The 16833-nt window shown below is 41.5% G+C and overlaps 1 protein-coding gene across 14 annotated transcripts in view; it reads left to right on the top strand.

The window, feature by feature from the left end:
• The window catches only part of TTLL5 (tubulin tyrosine ligase like 5), a 285253-nt gene that overhangs the window by 19682 nt on the left and 248738 nt on the right, over positions 1 to 16833 (top strand). For all 14 annotated transcript variants that reach the window (XR_006218999.1, XM_042990159.1, XM_042990167.1 and 11 more), the window contains 3 exons: positions 1373 to 1479; positions 8864 to 8994; positions 13727 to 13809. Coding sequence is in view for 13 of the 14 variants with exons in the window: in XM_042990159.1 (XP_042846093.1) it covers positions 1373 to 1479; positions 8864 to 8994; positions 13727 to 13809 (321 nt within the window). In the remaining variant the exon portion in view is untranslated. The remainder of the gene's footprint in view (positions 1 to 1372; positions 1480 to 8863; positions 8995 to 13726; positions 13810 to 16833) is intronic.

Consider the following 16833-nt stretch of genomic DNA (forward strand, 5'->3'; position numbering starts at 1 on the left):
CATGATCTCATGGTCTGTGGGATTGAGCCCATGTTGGGCTCTGTGCTGACAGCTTAGAGCCTGGAGCCTGCTTTGGATTCTGTGTCTCCCTCTGTCTCTGCCCCTCCCCTGCTAGTGCTCTGTCTCTGTCTCTCTCAAAAATAAATAAACGCTAAAAAAATAAATAAATAAAGGATTTGTGGGTAAGTTATACACAGGATGCATAGCAGAATCAGAGGAAGAGGTGAAAAGGCAGGCCTTTGTAAGGAAAGAGACTAGAACAGCTCCAGGGATCTGGGAATAGGAATCTTAGGGACTGTCTCTTCGAGGCACTGCCATAGAAGTGACTCAACTCCATTCATTGTCATTGTGCCTTTCTCCACTGAAGACTGGAGATAGTATGACTAGTCCAGCTTGGGCCATGGAAGTGCTCCTTGTAGGGGGTCAGGGGGTGACTGGCAGTCTTTTTTTTTTTTTTTTTTTAACGTTTATTATTTTTAAGACAGAGAGAGACAGAGCATGAATGGGGGAGGGTCAGAGAGAGGGAGACACAGAATCTGAAACAGGCTCCAGGCTCTGAGCTGTCAGCACAGAGCCCGACGCGGGGCTCGAACTCACAGACCGCGAGATCATGACCCGAGCCGAAGTCGGCCGCTTAACCGACTAAGCCACCCAGGCGCCCCGACTGGCAGTCTTTTAAAACCAAATGGTATGTCATTCCCAAAGAAAATTAGGAAAATTGGGATATTGATATTAAAAGGGACAGGCAAAAATGCTGGACTGATTTACACTGTAGATATTTTGAGAAGATTGATAATAGTCTGGTTCCTAGCTCCTTATCTTAGGTTGAGGTCTGAGGTAGACATTTTGTGAAAGTTCTGATACTAGTCTATATCCTGTCTTGGTGTTTTATCTCTGGGGCCTCACTCGTACCTCTCACATCATAGGCACAGGGTACATAATTGTTGACTGAACAGACAAATGAATAGACAAAATCATTCTTATGAGTGAATGAATGATATCCTGAGTTGGTTTGCCATGACAAGGTTTTAGTCCTGATCAGTGCTTTATATCCAGCATCTGTAAGGACCCAAGGACACTGAGACTGAGAGTTGTGGGTTTGAGCCCTCTTCTCATGCTTTGATGTGTAAGAATGTTAAGAGACATCACAGACTTCTATAGAAGGATTCATTTATTCCACTTTTTGTATCTGGGATTTGCCCACCTGTCCCATCCTTTACAGCTTTTCATACTCAGCTTTTATTTTCCTAGGTTTAAATACTAACTGGGCACTCACTCTGCTTTGTAGATGAAAAATTTCTATGGCCTTTCTTGCCATCTCCCTGGAGAGAGGCTATCTCTGATGTTTTTGTATCTTTTTATCTGCCCTCAGGTTCACCCAAGCAGCACTGACTATAACCTAATGTGGACAGGATCCCACCTGAAGCCCTTCTTACTTCGCACCCTTTCTGAAGCACAAAAGGTTAATCACTTTCCCAGGTAATGCTCTTGTAGCTACTTTGCTCCATTTAAAGGTACTTGACACTGGGCATGTGGCCAAGAGAGATAATTAATGTCCTTAAAAAAAGAAGTCTGTGATACGGGGCAGCAGTCTGCAAATCAAACCGAGGTGTTCCTCTCTGTAAGCATATATTATATGAAGCCTCTCCAAGGACTGTGTAGACACGGATGGTTCTAAAGGGGACTGTTTCTGGATTGTAAATCCCATAGGTTCTCTTTCCTAAGATTGAGCAGTTTGAGAGCCCCTTGTGTGGAAGTGTTCTCCCTCTCTCACCTCCTTTTTCAGTTACTATTCTTCCCTTTTGTAAAACAATGGCCCTCTTAGAATGTTAACATGGTGCATTGTCCTTGGGTGCAAACATTTCCAGGGTTCCAGACAAATCCCCCTCCCCCCTCCAAAAAATGGTGTTGAATTGAATTCTGGTAATGACAAATTATTTTTCCGTGATAGTGATTTCAATTTCTTTGCTTTTAATAGAATTCAAAGCATAAAACTTGACATAGTCAAGTTGTCAGCTGATAGGCCATTAATTTTAATTTGTAATGGTAGATCATCTTGCGATTTTTGACACAGAATTAGGAAGTTGAAAGAATTGAGTGTCACTGGTAGAGAAAACTCCTTCCAGTTGCATTTTTAATGGCAGCCTAGAGAGGCAATACTGCCTAGTGACCAGGAGCATAAGCTCTTCTAACCAAGTGCCTGGGCCCAGATACCAGTTCTGCTGAGCGACCTTGGTAACAAGACCTTTCTGAACATCATTTTCCTCATTGGTAAAAAGATGTTGCTAATGATCCACACTTCACAGGACTGTTGTGAGGATTTAATGTGTCCAGATCTAAACTATTTAGAACAGTGCTCGCTCGTTACATAGTAAACACTACAGAAGTGTTAGCTGTTATTTTTGTGACCAGAGTTCCCTAGTGTTTTCATCTGTGAAGAAGAAAATAGGAATAAAATTGATGCTGAAACCCTACCTTACTATGGCAGTCATACTCAACCACGGAGAGACAGATAGATGACCTTATAGACAAGAGGGAAACAAATCTCATCTCATGAAGAGAAGGAAATCAAGTACAACTTTTTTATTTGGACTGTGGTTACATTTTATTTTATTTTATTTTATTTTATTTTATTTTATTTTATTTTATTTTATTTTATTTTATTTAGTTCTAGGACTTAAGTCCTAGTTACTTATGCTCACAAGTTTTATTTTCATATGCTTTTCTCATTTTTATCTAATGAAGTTTCTTTCTTAATTTTTCAATTCTCTTATATCTCGTCACTGTGTGTAAATACCTGGCCCAAGTCAAGTAATTTCCTCATAATCTTGCTTAAATGTGAATTTTGAGTTCATGACAAGTTTCAGTTTTATGTCTCTGCTTCATTTGCAAAAGTAACTTAAGCCTTATTTTTCTTCCTTCATGTCTAGAAGATGTGGATTTGGTATTCTAAATGTGTGACTGGATGGTTGAAGTGAATCAGATACAGTCTATCTTAAGTAGGCATTTAAAGAGTCCTTGAAATAGCCTACACTGGAGTCTGCGTTCCAGTTCATGTTACTAGTATATTATTTATTTTAATGGTTTTTGAAGTACTCCTGTAGGTGTATAGGAATTCTGTCTCAGTTTAGAATCAAACAGTCAGCGTTAATAAATTTGAACCTGTATTTTCTGGAGTATTCCTTGAATGTGGTGTTCTTGTATGTTCGAACACACTGATAACCCATCATCTAAATGCACCATGCTTCGTGGCTTCTGCTGCTCTGTCTCACATGGTCTCAATCCAGAGACCTGAACTCAAGTGTAAGAGGCATTCAGGCACTTAAAATGTTTCCAGGGCACCTGCGTGGCTCAGTTGGTTAAGCGTCTGACTTCGGCTCAGGTCATGATCTCTCAGTCTGTGACTTCGAGCCCCACGTCGGGCTCTGTGCTGACAGCTCAGAGCCTGGATCCTGCTTTAGATTCTGGGTCTCCCTCTCTCTCTGCCCCTCCCCCCACTCATTCTCTCGCTCTCTCTTGCTCTGTCAAAAATAAACATTAAAAAGATTTTTTTAATGTTTCCAATATTATTGTGAACTTTCTTAATATAATTTTTAACTTTTAATTTTAAATAATTTTAGACTTCTAGAAAAGTTGCAAAAATAATATAGTTACTCTGTATCCTTTACTCAGTTTTTCTAACATTAATATCCATTATAACAGTGGCAAAATTATCAAAATGGAGACATTAACCTTGGTATACTGTACATTTTAATAAAAATTCGTAATACTTATGGTGTTTTGATATATTGTGTACTACAGTAGTTGCCGTGATAATCAGTTTATAGCCTAATGATCAGATGAAATTTGAAAATAATGCATATTAACTCATATGCATATTTTGTTATAGAGAAGGTATGATGATATACGAGTTGCAAGCATGAAGTATGTTCTATTAGGCTAACCCCTTCTTTGGGGGAAGCGTCACGGAAGAAGTAAAAACAAGAGTGATTGAGGGATCACGCCTGGGTTGGGAGTGTGAAGGAGGCTTCTGGGGTGCTGGGAATGTTCTGTATTTAGTCTCAGTGGTGCTCACACAGGTGACCAAAACTCATCACGCTCTGCATTTGTGATTTGTATGCTTCTCTGTATATATATTACCTTCAGTAAAAAGTATATTTTAAAAAGCGAAAAATATACTGACAGAAAAAGAGCTTTTTCTTCGATACTATTTTTTAAATGTACAGGGGCCTTTGAATCCTGATGTTATTTTGATTCCCTTGAGTATACTTAAAAGGGTAGCATTAGAATTTTGTTTTAAAATAAGATTTACCATTCGTTGGCCCATTTGGGATGATGGGCTGAGCGACCTTGGTAACCAGATTTTTTTTGATGAAAAATCTTAGATGCCGACTAAAGGATATATAGTTTCCTAAAATTTGTATGGGGGGTATCAAGCAAAAGGATTTGGAGACCTCTAGGATTGGGCATCTGTAGGAGAATGCATTCTTTTTCTTATCCTCTCATCAATGTTTCTAACTGATGATAAACGTCACTGGGGAGACTATTTAAAAATATGCACTCACAGGTCCCGTTGTAGATTCGTGGAATCACCATACCCAGGGAAGATGTATATTTAAAAAGTACCTTCTAGGGGCTCCTGGGTGGCTCAGTTGGTTGAGCATCCGACTTCGGCTCAGGTCATGATCTCACAGTTCGTGAGTTCGAGCCCCATGTCAGGCTCTGTGCTGACAGCTCAGAGCCTGGAGCCTGCTTCCGATTCTGTGCCTCCCTCTCTCTCTGCCCCTCCCCTGCTCATGCTCTGTCTCTCTCTCTGTCTCAAAAATAAATAAAAAACATTAAAAAAAAAAAAGTACCTTCTAGGTGCTTAATCTTTCTAGGTAAGTATATACCTAGAAACCATATATTTAGAAAACAGTGAGGATAGGGCGCCTGGGTGGCTCAGTTGGTTAAGCGTCTGACTCTTGATTTCCGCTCAGGTCGTGATCTCGCAGTTTTGTGAGTTTGAGCCCCACAAAGGCTCAGTGCTGACAGCATGGAGCCTGGTTCAGATTCTCCCTCTTTCTCTGCCTCTCCCTTGCTCACACTCTGTCTCTCTCAAAATAAATTAACTTAAAAAAAAAAAGAAGGCAGCGAGGTGATTTATATCTGGAAAATTTGGAAATTACTGTTCTAGGCTAAGTCAATATTATAATGTGGACCATCTGTACCCAAATCACCTGGGACACTTGTAGAAAATGCAGAATCCTAGACTTTATCCCAGAATTTTGAGATGTGGGACTTACAAACAATAATTTTAAAGAAACTTTCTGGATGATTCTTATCTAAAATTTAAGGACCTCTGCTTTACATTTATGAAGAGGATGATGGGTAAGAAAGAAGTGTTTGTGATACCTGGACTTGGCAAAGTCCCCTTTGATTTTAAGAAATTATATTGAAAAATTTGAACTGAGAAACATTAAGTTTTAGTGGTTATAGTAAAGATTCTTGGATGGTTTTTAAATAGTGGAGCAAACCATGAGTGGAAGCCAGTGGTGGAACTCGTGAGTCCAGTTGAGGCTAACTGAAGTGCTCTGGAATATACTTCCTGATAGGTGGCAATTATTGCCTGAAGTTTGTGGTGATCATTACCTTGCTTTTCTTTAAAATTTTATCTCTTGCACATCCATCTTTTAATGATGTAAACTAAGTTGTCAGTGGGATTCTTAACCTAGTGATCTGGTACTTTACTACAATAGGATCATTGTAGTCTAACATTAAGGTCTATCTTGGTCACTGTGTAGGAGAAACATATCCGACCCGCAGGTACTTGTTTTACTAATGGTGATGCAAGTTCCATGTAGTTATAGAAGAGGCTGGACAGTTACTGCTGTGGCATTAGGCCTATAAATGTGGGAAAGGTAGCCACATCTTCTGTTTTCCTCACCGGTCCTATTTTCAAGTCTGCTAACCTTTTTTCAGGCCATGTTTCTCAGAAGGTCACACCCTCTAGGTATCTTTGTGTAAAAATTCCCAGAATGCTTTGGGCTTGGTACTTGTTAGTTGGTTACTAGTGTTTTTTCATTATTTGGGTAATCTAGATTTTTTTTTTGTACTATTAAAGAATTATGATTCAATTAACATAAAACACCTAAAATGTTTCATAATGATTTTTAGCAGTGAATAGTCACAGGCGGCTGATGAAGCTTTATGAAGCTAGAATTTATTTGATGCATTTGGCTTCTGGACCCTGAAAATTTGAATATATTTATCAAAAGTCGAACTTAGAACACAGTCTTTTTTGTTTATTTATATTTAAAGTGTGTTAGAATAAATTTAATACTCATAAATCCCACCAAAACACATTTGGCAAAAAGAATCAGATTTAAATGTAAAAGCTAAAACTGTAAAACTTCTAGAATAAAACACAGGAGAAAATCTTCATGCACTTGGATTTGGTAAAGATTTCTTAGCTCTAACAGTAAATGCACGATCCATAAGAGAAAAATGTTGATAAAGTGGGCTTCCTGAAAATTTAAAATGTCTGCTCTTTGAGAGACACTGTTAAGAAAATGAAAAGGTAAGCCACAAACTGGGAGAAAATATTTGCAAAACATATATCTGATACAGAATTCGTATCTAAGAATGTATAATAAACTCTGAAAACTCAATAATAAACAGGATTTTTTTTTTTTAAATGGGCTAAAAATATGTGAACAGATACTCATCAAGGAAGATAGACATGAAAAGATGTTCCTCATCAATAGTCACTAATGGAATGTTAGTTAAAACCACACAAGGTGGGGCACCTGGGTGGCTCAGTCGGTTAAGCATCCAACTCTTGATTTCAGTTCAGGTAATGATCTCACGGTTTGTGGGTTCAAGCTTCACATTGGGCTCTGCTGACAGTATGGAGCCTGCCTAGAATTCTCTCTCTCTCTCCCTCTCTCTCTGCCCCTCCCCGCTTATACTTTCTGTCTCTCAGAAATAAACAAACTGAAAAAAACCACACACACACGAGGTACTACTAACTGCCTATTGGAATGGCTAAAAACAAAGAAAAAACACCAGACAACACCAAGTGCTTGTCAGAATACAGCACAACTGCAACACTGAAACTTTGCCAGTGGGAAAGGCAAAGCAGTACAGCCACTTTGGAGAACAGTCTGGCAGTTTCTTATAAAGTTAAATACATACACATGTGTTGGTTTTAAAACGTGTCCGCAAATTCCTTGACCTTGCCTTCAAATGGTTGAGCTAATTTTTCTGTTCTTGGGTGTGAGCTGGACTTTGTAACTTCTTGTTTTTATTTTTAAGTTGATTTAGTTTCAAGGTGGGGGGGAGGGGCAGAGAGAGAGAGAGAATCCCAAGCAGGTCTGCACTGTTAGTGCGGACCCCGACGCAGGGCTTGAGCTTACGGACCGTGAGATCATGACCAGAGCTGGAACCAAGAGTCAGATGCTTACTTAACTGACTGAGCCACGCAGGCGCCCCTGGACTTTGTGACTTCTAATGAGCAGTATGTGGCAGAAGTGACATGGTGTCACTTCTGAGACTAGGTCATTAAAGTCATTGCAGCTTTGTTCTTGTCCCTTTCCTTCTCACGTCACCTGATGTAGGAGGAACCAGCTGTCATGTCACAAAGACACTCTGTTAGCCTTACAGAAAAATTCACATGGGGAGCTGTTTGTAAAGTGGGTCCTTCAGCCCTAGTCAAGCCTGATGGCTGTAGCTCTGGTCAACATCGTGATTGACATCTCATGAGGGAGCCCCGGACAGAACTGCCCAGTCCTGCTCCCCTCACACTCCTGACCCACAGAAATTTTTGTTACGGTTTTCATCTGTAAGGTTTTGGAGGTAATTTTATTATGCAACAGTAGACAGCTAATAGAACTTACCAAACACTCTTATTAAACCCGGCCATCTCATTCCTAGAGAGATGAAAACTTACGTCCACGCAAAAGCTTACATTCTTACAAAAGTCCGTACGTAAATGCTTGTAGGGACTTTATCCGTATCTTCAAAAACTGGAAATGGCTCTCATGTCCTTCAGCTAGTGAATGGATAAAGAAACTGCGGTACATCCAAGCGGTAGACTACTACCGAGTCATAAAAAGGAATGAAATTCTGATGCATGCAGCCACAAGGATACGTCTCAGTTGTTGCCAGTTGCAACGAAAGAAGCCAGTCTCAGAAGGACGCATGCTATATCATTCCATGTCCTTGGCTTTCCGAAAAAGGGCAAAATTATAGGGACAGAAAACAGATGAATGCTTGCCAGGGCCTGGAGGTGATTGGAAGGCTCTTGGGGTCACTACAGAGGGACTTGGGGTGACTTTTTGGGATGTTGGAATTGTTTGTGGTGGTGGTTACATAATTGCATTTGTTTGTTCAAACTCTTAGAATTATACACTTCTTGGGGCACCCGGGTGGTTCAGTCAGTAAGCGTTCGACTTTAGCTCAGGTCATGATCTCGTGGTTCATGAGTTCGAGCCCCGCATTGGGCTCTGTGCTGACAGCTCAGAGCCCAGGGCCTGCTTCAGATTCTGTGTCTCCCTCTCTCCCTGCTCCTCCCCCACTCACACTCTGTCTCTCTCTCAAAAATAAACAAACATTAAAAAAAATTTTTTAAAAATTATACACTTCTTAAAAAGGGTAGATTTTACTGTATGCAAGTTATACCTTGATGAATAAATCTGACCAGAGAAATCCATTTTATGAAAATGATTAATAAATCTTTGGAGGTGACAAAGTGATAGATTTGAGATGTAATACTGTCCTCAATGACTGCTTCCGAACTGTGAACTATAAACTCTTTAGTATGTGATAACACGGGAAAACCTTTCACAGATGACTGAAATGGAAAAACTTTTACAATTTTTAGGTCATATGAACTAACCCGGAAGGACCGACTGTACAAAAACATCATTCGAATGCAGCATACGCATGGATTCAAGGCTTTTCACATCCTCCCTCAGACCTTTCTTCTGCCAGCTGAGTATGCAGAATTCTGTAGTAAGTGCCTGGCTGGGAAGGCCCCGATCCTTGGCCCCTGAACTTGGGGCAGACTTACCCCAAGGGCTAGCTACCTCGAGTCAGTAACTAATGAGGGCTTTTCACATCCTTAAAAAGTTGTGCTTCTTTACTAAAACAGGGAAATAATTTTAAGACTCTTTTTATTCTGATTATGTACCTGTATGTGTATTTTTAGTAAGCTCCTCACTGTCATTTCTGGAAGGACACATTGGTGCCCTGCACACATGCCCCTGTCAGGTACAAAAAGTCTCTTTATTGGCAAGACTTCGTGCCTATGTGAGAAAGTATATACTTCTGGATTTGAACTATATATGCTTCCTTTTGAGTGCCTGTTTTCCTCTTGCCATTTAGGGGAATATTCCTGTCACCTTAACGTCTGGACTTGTGTGACTTAATGTCCTTTGAGGTTCAGTGATCACGCATTTTTTAGTGTGAGGGTTTAGAGGTACCAGTTAGTCACAGTCTTGTTGGAGTTCAGGAGAATTGAAGAATACATGTGTTAGCCAAATGGGGAACCAAATGTCAGCTGTGTGGTTGGTAAAGCTAGATGGGGACCTGTGGCCTGCAGCCCATTCCCAGTGGGCTCCTTACTTCTTTTGCCTCGAAGTGAACGGTCTTCCCAGGTCCCAGCAGGTGAAATGGGCTGCTTCAGGCTTTCCTCCCTGGGGACAGAGCCCGAGTCAGTGGGCTTGGTGCACAGAAGAGGTGCGAGTACAGAGAAGGTGTGAGGCAGGTCTTTTGTGAGAGTCCGCACAGTAGTTGTAATATGAGCCAATACGGAACGAGTGTTTCCTTTCTGTAAAGCCCTCTTCCAAGTGGCATTTCTCCTGTGAGGTAGGCACCGCTGTTATGCCAGGTTTACAGATGAAGAGATGAAGGCAGGCACGGAGAAGTCGGGAGCTTTCCGAAAGTCATGCAGGTTGCAAACGGTGCCGTCAGGTTCACACTTCGTGGTTTGGTTTTAGAGGCCGCACTCTTCACCACCGGGCCTTGTTGCATAAAGACACTGGGCAGTGTGCCCACAGTGTCCACTTCCCGGTAACACCGGTGAGAGAGGATCAAGGAGGACACGAGGGGAGGACAGACACATAGATATCTTTCTTCTCGGTAAGTCCAAGAAAGAGACTATTCCTGTCTTATGGGTAGAGGAGGCATGGAGAGAAGAGAAAGTTCTCTCTAGACTTCCTGACCCTTGATTTTCTTAACCTGTAAGACTTAACAGTCTGGTTGCCCAGTGCGGGGTTCATCCTCTGGGACTTCCGTCATCAGGATCTCCTGCTTCCTCCCTGGTGAGGCCGTTTCTCTGATAGCACCTATTCCAGCGGGGACGCTTGACGGTTCAGTGTTTGCCCACAGAAGGCTCTGGAATGGGTCAGAAGAGCTCTGTTGGACTCAAAGCCGAAAACTTACAGCTTAGAATTTTTATTATGTGACTTTAGCCACGTTACTTAAACTGCTCTGTGCCTTAGCTTCCTCCTCTGTAAAGTGGGCTTATTACTAGTACTGACCTTATAGTGTTATTGGGATGTTTAAGTAGGTTAATACATGGAAAGCACTTGGAATGGCACCTGATAGGTATTGAATAAGTGTTCAATGTTATTCCCTTTTTCAAGTGACGTTGAGATGTATTGTTACATAATAAAAGATCATGCGATAAGCCAACATGATAGCATAAAAAATACTTCAACTAACATGTTAGCAACATGGCCCAGGTGTGAAAACTCCTGTTAAAGTGTACAATAATTCCCTATTAAAGTCTACAGGAATCTGCAATGAAAATTCCCTTTGTCCTCTCTCTGCTATTTCTTATCCTGTTGTTTTCCCTTTGGAGGCAGGTTCAGGGGTGGGGATGCTCATTCAGATGACTGGATAGAGTTAGGATTCCTCCATCAGTTCAAGCGTGACCTGTCTTTCAGTAGGATTGCTTCTTTAGCGTATTATTCAAACTCGTATGTGCTCTACTTTTTAACAAAAATGAATTCAAAATGTCAATAGAACACACAGAATTAATACAGCCGTAACTCAGGGCCACCATGTTTAGCCCCAGGACAGTTACTGTAGGCAAATGGTGTTCTTCAGTCCCCCAAACAAATCACTTAATGATGTCATCACCAAAGACCACAGCAGGGACCCACCATGTTTGTGGAAAAGGGGGAAGAGGGAAGACATGATAGTCAAGAGGAGTCGTCTTGATTTCAGTCTTGCCAGGATGCCATTCATTCTTTGCCAGTTGTCCAGAGTCCATGACCTCTAAGCTAAAATTCATTTGGGGGAGATCCAACATTGTTGGGTTAGTTGCGTTGCTAAGGTTACATATTAGGGGAGAAACACACCTATTTGTACCACTTCTTCTTTCAGAAAGACATTCCTCTTCTCCATAAAGGCTATTTTAAGTTCTTCTCTTCCTTTGGTGTCCACCCGCCATATGATAGCCCAGAAATTCCATTTTCTCCATGGCTTATGTTCCTGCCCTCCATTGCCCACTCGAGTGTGAGCAATAGGAGATTTTTGAGAAGGAAAGGAACGCAGGTTAGCCTTTAGAAAAATAATTGTGTGAAATGAATTGGAGGGAGCAAGGGGAGGAACGCAGTGGTCACTTGGAAGGTTAATTGCAGCAATCCAGAGAAGAAGTGCAGTTGAACCGAACCAGGTAGCTGGAATGGAAAAGAGGGAGTGGAAAGAGCGATAGAATAAACAGAGTGTACCAGCTGGCTTTAAGTAGTGAGGCCAGGGTCAAAGATGGCTCTAGAGGTGTGAATCTGGGAAGTTAAGAAGCTTAGAAGCACACTTTTTTAATGTTTTTTGCTTTTTTTAAACATTTACTCATTTTTGAGAGTGAGAGAGACAGAGTGTGAGCAGGGGAGGGGCAAAGAGAGAGGGAGACACAGAACCTGAAGCAGCCTCCAGGCTCCGAGCCGTCAGCACAGAGCCAACTCACAGACAATGAGATCATGACCTGAGCCGAAGTCAGCCGCTTAACTGACTGAGCCACCCAGGCGCCCTGCTAAGAAGCATGTTTTTAACCAGGGAGTGTAACCAGAACTGTAAAAGAAGAGCTATTAAAAGGGATGAGGAGTGTGAAATTTGGGAGCAAGTGTGGATTTGAGATGCCTAGAGGCTTCCATGCGGTGATTTGCAGGCAGTTGTAAAGGCAGAGTTGAGTTCTGGCAATAGGTTCTGGAAATCGCAGGTATGGAGGTAGATGTGATCATAAGGGAGAGAAAAAGAGAAGAAGCACCCAGAGAGGAGAGAGAGCTTGAAGATAGGAGCTAAGGAATGGGGTCCCAGAGGAGCCAGGAGAGGGTTAAATCAAGAACAGACACATGGAAAGATGCTCAACATCACTCATCATCAGGGAAATGCAAATCAAAACCACGAGGAGATGTCGCCTCACACCTGTCAGAATGGCTAGTGTTAAAAAGACAAGAAATAGCAAGTATTGGCAAGGACGTGGAGAAAAGGGAGCCCGTGTGCATGGTTGGTGGGCATGTAAGTTGGGGCAGCTGCTTTGGAAATTGGCGTAGAGGTTCCTGAAAAAATTCAAATAGAAATATATGACCCGGCAATTCTACTTCTCAGTATTTACAGGAGAAAATGAAAGCACTAATTCAAAAAGATATATGCACTTCTGTGTTTATTGCTTCATTATTTACAATAGCCAAAATATGGAAGCAACCTAAGGGTCCATCCACAGATGACAGATAAAGATATGATTGATACGTGTGCACAATGGAATATTACTCAGGCAAAGAAAGAATGAAATCTTGCCATTCATGACAACATGGATGGACCGAGAGGGTATTGTATTACGTGAAATAAATTAGACAGAGAAAGACAAACACCATATGATTTCACTTATATGTGGGATCTTAAACAAAAAAAAACAGAAAAAGACTCATCAATGTGGAGAACAAACTGGTGGCTGCCAGAGGGGAGGTGGGTGGGAAGGGTGGGCGAAACGGGTGTAGGGGATTCACAGGTGCACAGGCTTCCAGTTTTAAAGTGAATAAGTCACAGGGATGAAAAGTACACTGTAGGAATATGGTCAATAATATTGCAATAACTCTGTGTGGTGACAGAGGGTAACTACCCCCATTGTGTTACTTCATTAGGTGTATAAATGTTGAATCACTATATTGTGTATATAAAAAGGTAAAGGGCACCTTTTAATCACTTGTAAATTATTGTCCTCCTGCGCCGCTTGCACATGGTTTGATTTAAGATGATTTTTTTTTCTTACAAGCTAAGAGAGATCACTTAAGGAAATTAGTCATTTCAGGCGACGTAGTGTTTGACTCATATTGGCACTCTGCAGTGTGAGCTTCTGGACGCCCTTGGGTTAATGGAGGCGAGAATCTCAAGATTCGTGAAGGCTGTTTTGTGACAGTGATAAACCAACATCAGATAGTTAGTTGCCTTATTTTGCTTTCACTCTCTCATTCAAGAAAGAGGGGAAATGGTGGAAGAAATATGTAATTTTGCTGCCTCCTCCTCCTCCTTTTCCCTCCCCACCCCTGCTCTGTTTTTGTGTGCATTTTTGAAGCTGGTTTACAAATACAGGTTATTTTAGCTGTGCTGCCCTTCACTTACAAACCTGGAGAATGCTTCGGGTATCTAGTTAACCATTGTTGAAATTTAAGATGACAAACTCTTGTCCTTTCTTTCTCTTTGTTTCTCTCTCTCCCTTTTAATCTCCCAATATTTTGAGCAGATTCATACTCAAAGGACCGGGGACCTTGGATAGTAAAACCAGTGGCCTCTTCTAGGGGGCGGGGTGTCTACCTGATCAACAATGTAAGTATGCAGCAGGTGGCACCCTCTGCTGCTGCTGCTGCTTTTTTTATTTTTATTTTTATTTATTTATTTATGTATTTATTTATTTATTTATTTAATGTTTGTTTTTTTTTTGAGACAGAGAGAGAGCATGAACGGGGGAGGGTCAGAGAGAGAGGGGGACACAGAACCCGAAGCAGGCTCCAGGCTCTGAGCCGTCAGCACAGAGCCCGACACGGGGCTCGAACTCACGGACCGTGAGATCATGACCTGAGCCGAAGTTGGATGCTCCACCGACTGAGCCACCCAGGCGCCCCCTTTTTTTTTTTTTTTTTTAAAGTAAGGTCCATACCCAAACATGGGGCTTGAACTCACAACTACAAGATCGAGAGTCACACGCTCCACCGACTGATCCAGGCAGGTGCCCTGGCACCCTCTCTTCTTATTGGCTTTTCCCTGCTTCACCCTCCTCCTGATACGATTTTTTTTTTTCATTGAGAGTAGGTGTTCCTTTCTGAAATCTGCATTCAGAAGTGTGAGGTGAGGTTGGGTGTGAGTTGGCTACTATTCACCTTACTGTCAGTAACCTCTTCCTGTGCCAACAGTTACCTTATGGCTAAAAAGTCACTTGATCACATGTTGAGGAAGAGCAGCCTTTGGGGTCAGCAGAAAAGAGGTTCCTTTTCTACTTTTAGCATATTGTCATATTAATTCCTCAGCACTAAGCATTCATTGGTAGGACACACATTTAGTTTCTCTTGTGAACAGAACTGTGGGTTCCTGCCCTCAAGGTCATCGAGGAAATTAACCTTGGTGTGGTGTGGAATTCTTGACGCTATTTCTGTATCTCCCTCTCTCCTCCTCCTTCTGCCTTATCCTCTTCTGTTTTTCAAAAGTCATCAGTATCTTGATTCTTTGCCAAATCCTCATTCAAAGTTGTTTGTTAAGTCGAGTACATATACGGAGTAAATAAAATTTCAACCCCAGCCTCACTTCCTAGACGTTTTTTTTTTTAACGTTTATTTATTTTTGAGAGAGAGAGAGAGAGACGTAGCATGAGAGCGGGAAGAGGCAGAGACAGAGGGAGACACACAATCTAAAGCAGGCCCCAGGCTCTGAGCTGTCAGCATAGAGCCCGACGCGGGGCTTGAACTCGCTGTGAGATCATGATGTGAGCCGAAGTCTGATGCTCAATCGACTGAGCCACCCAGGCGCCCCTCACTTCCTAGACTTTTAACGGTAGTTTTTAACCTAATATAGTTGATTTATGTTTCTTTTCTTAACTTTACAATGTGTTTAATTCCCATTTTGATATGCTTCACCCTCACATCGCCATCTACCCTCCCTTCCACATTCCATTACTGATTACCTTTTATATTTCAGGGTTTATACAATTATGTTATCTTCAATAACTGTGATTCCATTTCTCTGCTTTATCTTTAAGTTGAGTAAAAAATTTAATTAAACTGAGTAGAAACTTCACAGCATTGAATTCTGAAATTTCACCAGCATTTCATTCTGGGTCTTTTCTCATTCTTACTGCTGGACATTTGGTCAACCCTTTTAGTCTGGAAACTAGTGTTTTTCTTTGTTTCAGGAGAAATTATCCATTTTTTTATCTTTGTCTCTGCTACTAGAACTCTTTTTTGAGGCATTCTTGGTCTTTCTTTTTTTGTCAACTTGTCTCTGATTTTAAATTCTTGATTCTCCCCCATCTTGATCTTTCTGGATCACCAGTTTGAGCTTTATGCATTTTAATGTTCATTTTATCTACTGTATTTATGTATTGGCTATCATAGTTTATAGAAACTTTCATTTTCTGATTTGCCTTTTTGTTTTCTTTAGTATATGTGCTGCCGAAGCGAGCACTTTTTTGTTTTCTTTAATAACAGCCTGTAGTTGCTTAATGGTTTAATGGATACAGTTTGCCGGTTGGCCTTAGTAAGGGTATCAGTTGAAAGTTTTTTAAAAGTTCTCTTCTGTCTTGTGTATTTTCTTGGGATTGCCTTTCCCCCCCCATGCTGTTGGGCTTTCTCAGTTTCAGTGACCTTAGATGTTGAGTTGTATTTGTGAACAAAAGACTAGACTGATTGAAATTGACAGCTGACCTAGGTTTCCCGTACTGTCCTGTAGGACTAATTCCCTAGTAGTTTCTCCCTGGACAGGAGGCTAACTCAGTTTTGTGCAAGGGCAAAGTGTGTTGACTCACAGGCTGGGAGTGGACGGGAGTGAGGAGTGTGTTTCTTTCTGTCCACCCCTGCCAAAATAGAGCAGGCCTTATTCTGAATACAGAGGAAGATTTTGGTGATTTCGCCCCTGGTCAGCACTACCTTTCCTGTCTTTTCCTGTGTGTCTGTTGTAGGGATAGAGTGGCCTCAAATTCCACTCCTCTGTCTGATTTCTCTACCGACACAAGACATCCTCCCCAGAGTATCATCGTTAGGTTCTATTCTGAGGGCCAAGCTTTGGGTGTTGGAGGAGGGCCACTCACTTAATTAAGAATTAATTACCTGGTTCTTGTTCCTCGGCCCACTCCTGGGCCATGTTTGTTCACTGCCAGCTTGGAATTTCTCAGAGGCTCCTTGAGATCACCCTCACCTCTGTTATTTTCCTTCTTCTGCTCTGTTTTCTCAACCTGATCCCATCTGCTTTCTATCTTTCAGGGTTTCCTTAAACTTTTGGTCTCTTATTGGCTCCTTTAAATGTTTTCTAGCTTTGTTATTATTTCATTCTTTTAAAAACCTCTTCACTGTCCTTCCAGTGGGACTCTGGAAGGGAAGAAAGGGAGTGTGTGGGGGGGGGGCAGGGGGGAGGTCAAGTACTCTGTTTTAAATTCCCCAATTCTCTTTTTACATGGTCTGAGCTATTTCCTACACGCACAGAAACTAACTTTCTGAGAGGTCTTTCACATTGAAAAGTCCTTAAATTCAGTCTGGACTGAAAACTGAGCAATAATAGCAATAATAGCAGATCTTACGTGCTACAGAAATACAGGATCTGGTTCTGGTACAGCAGCTACTCCAGCCTGAGCCCCAGGCTACAAGT

The sequence above is a fragment of the Panthera tigris genome, chromosome B3 (assembly GCF_018350195.1).
Source record: "Panthera tigris isolate Pti1 chromosome B3, P.tigris_Pti1_mat1.1, whole genome shotgun sequence".
NCBI lineage: Eukaryota > Metazoa > Chordata > Mammalia > Carnivora > Felidae > Panthera > Panthera tigris.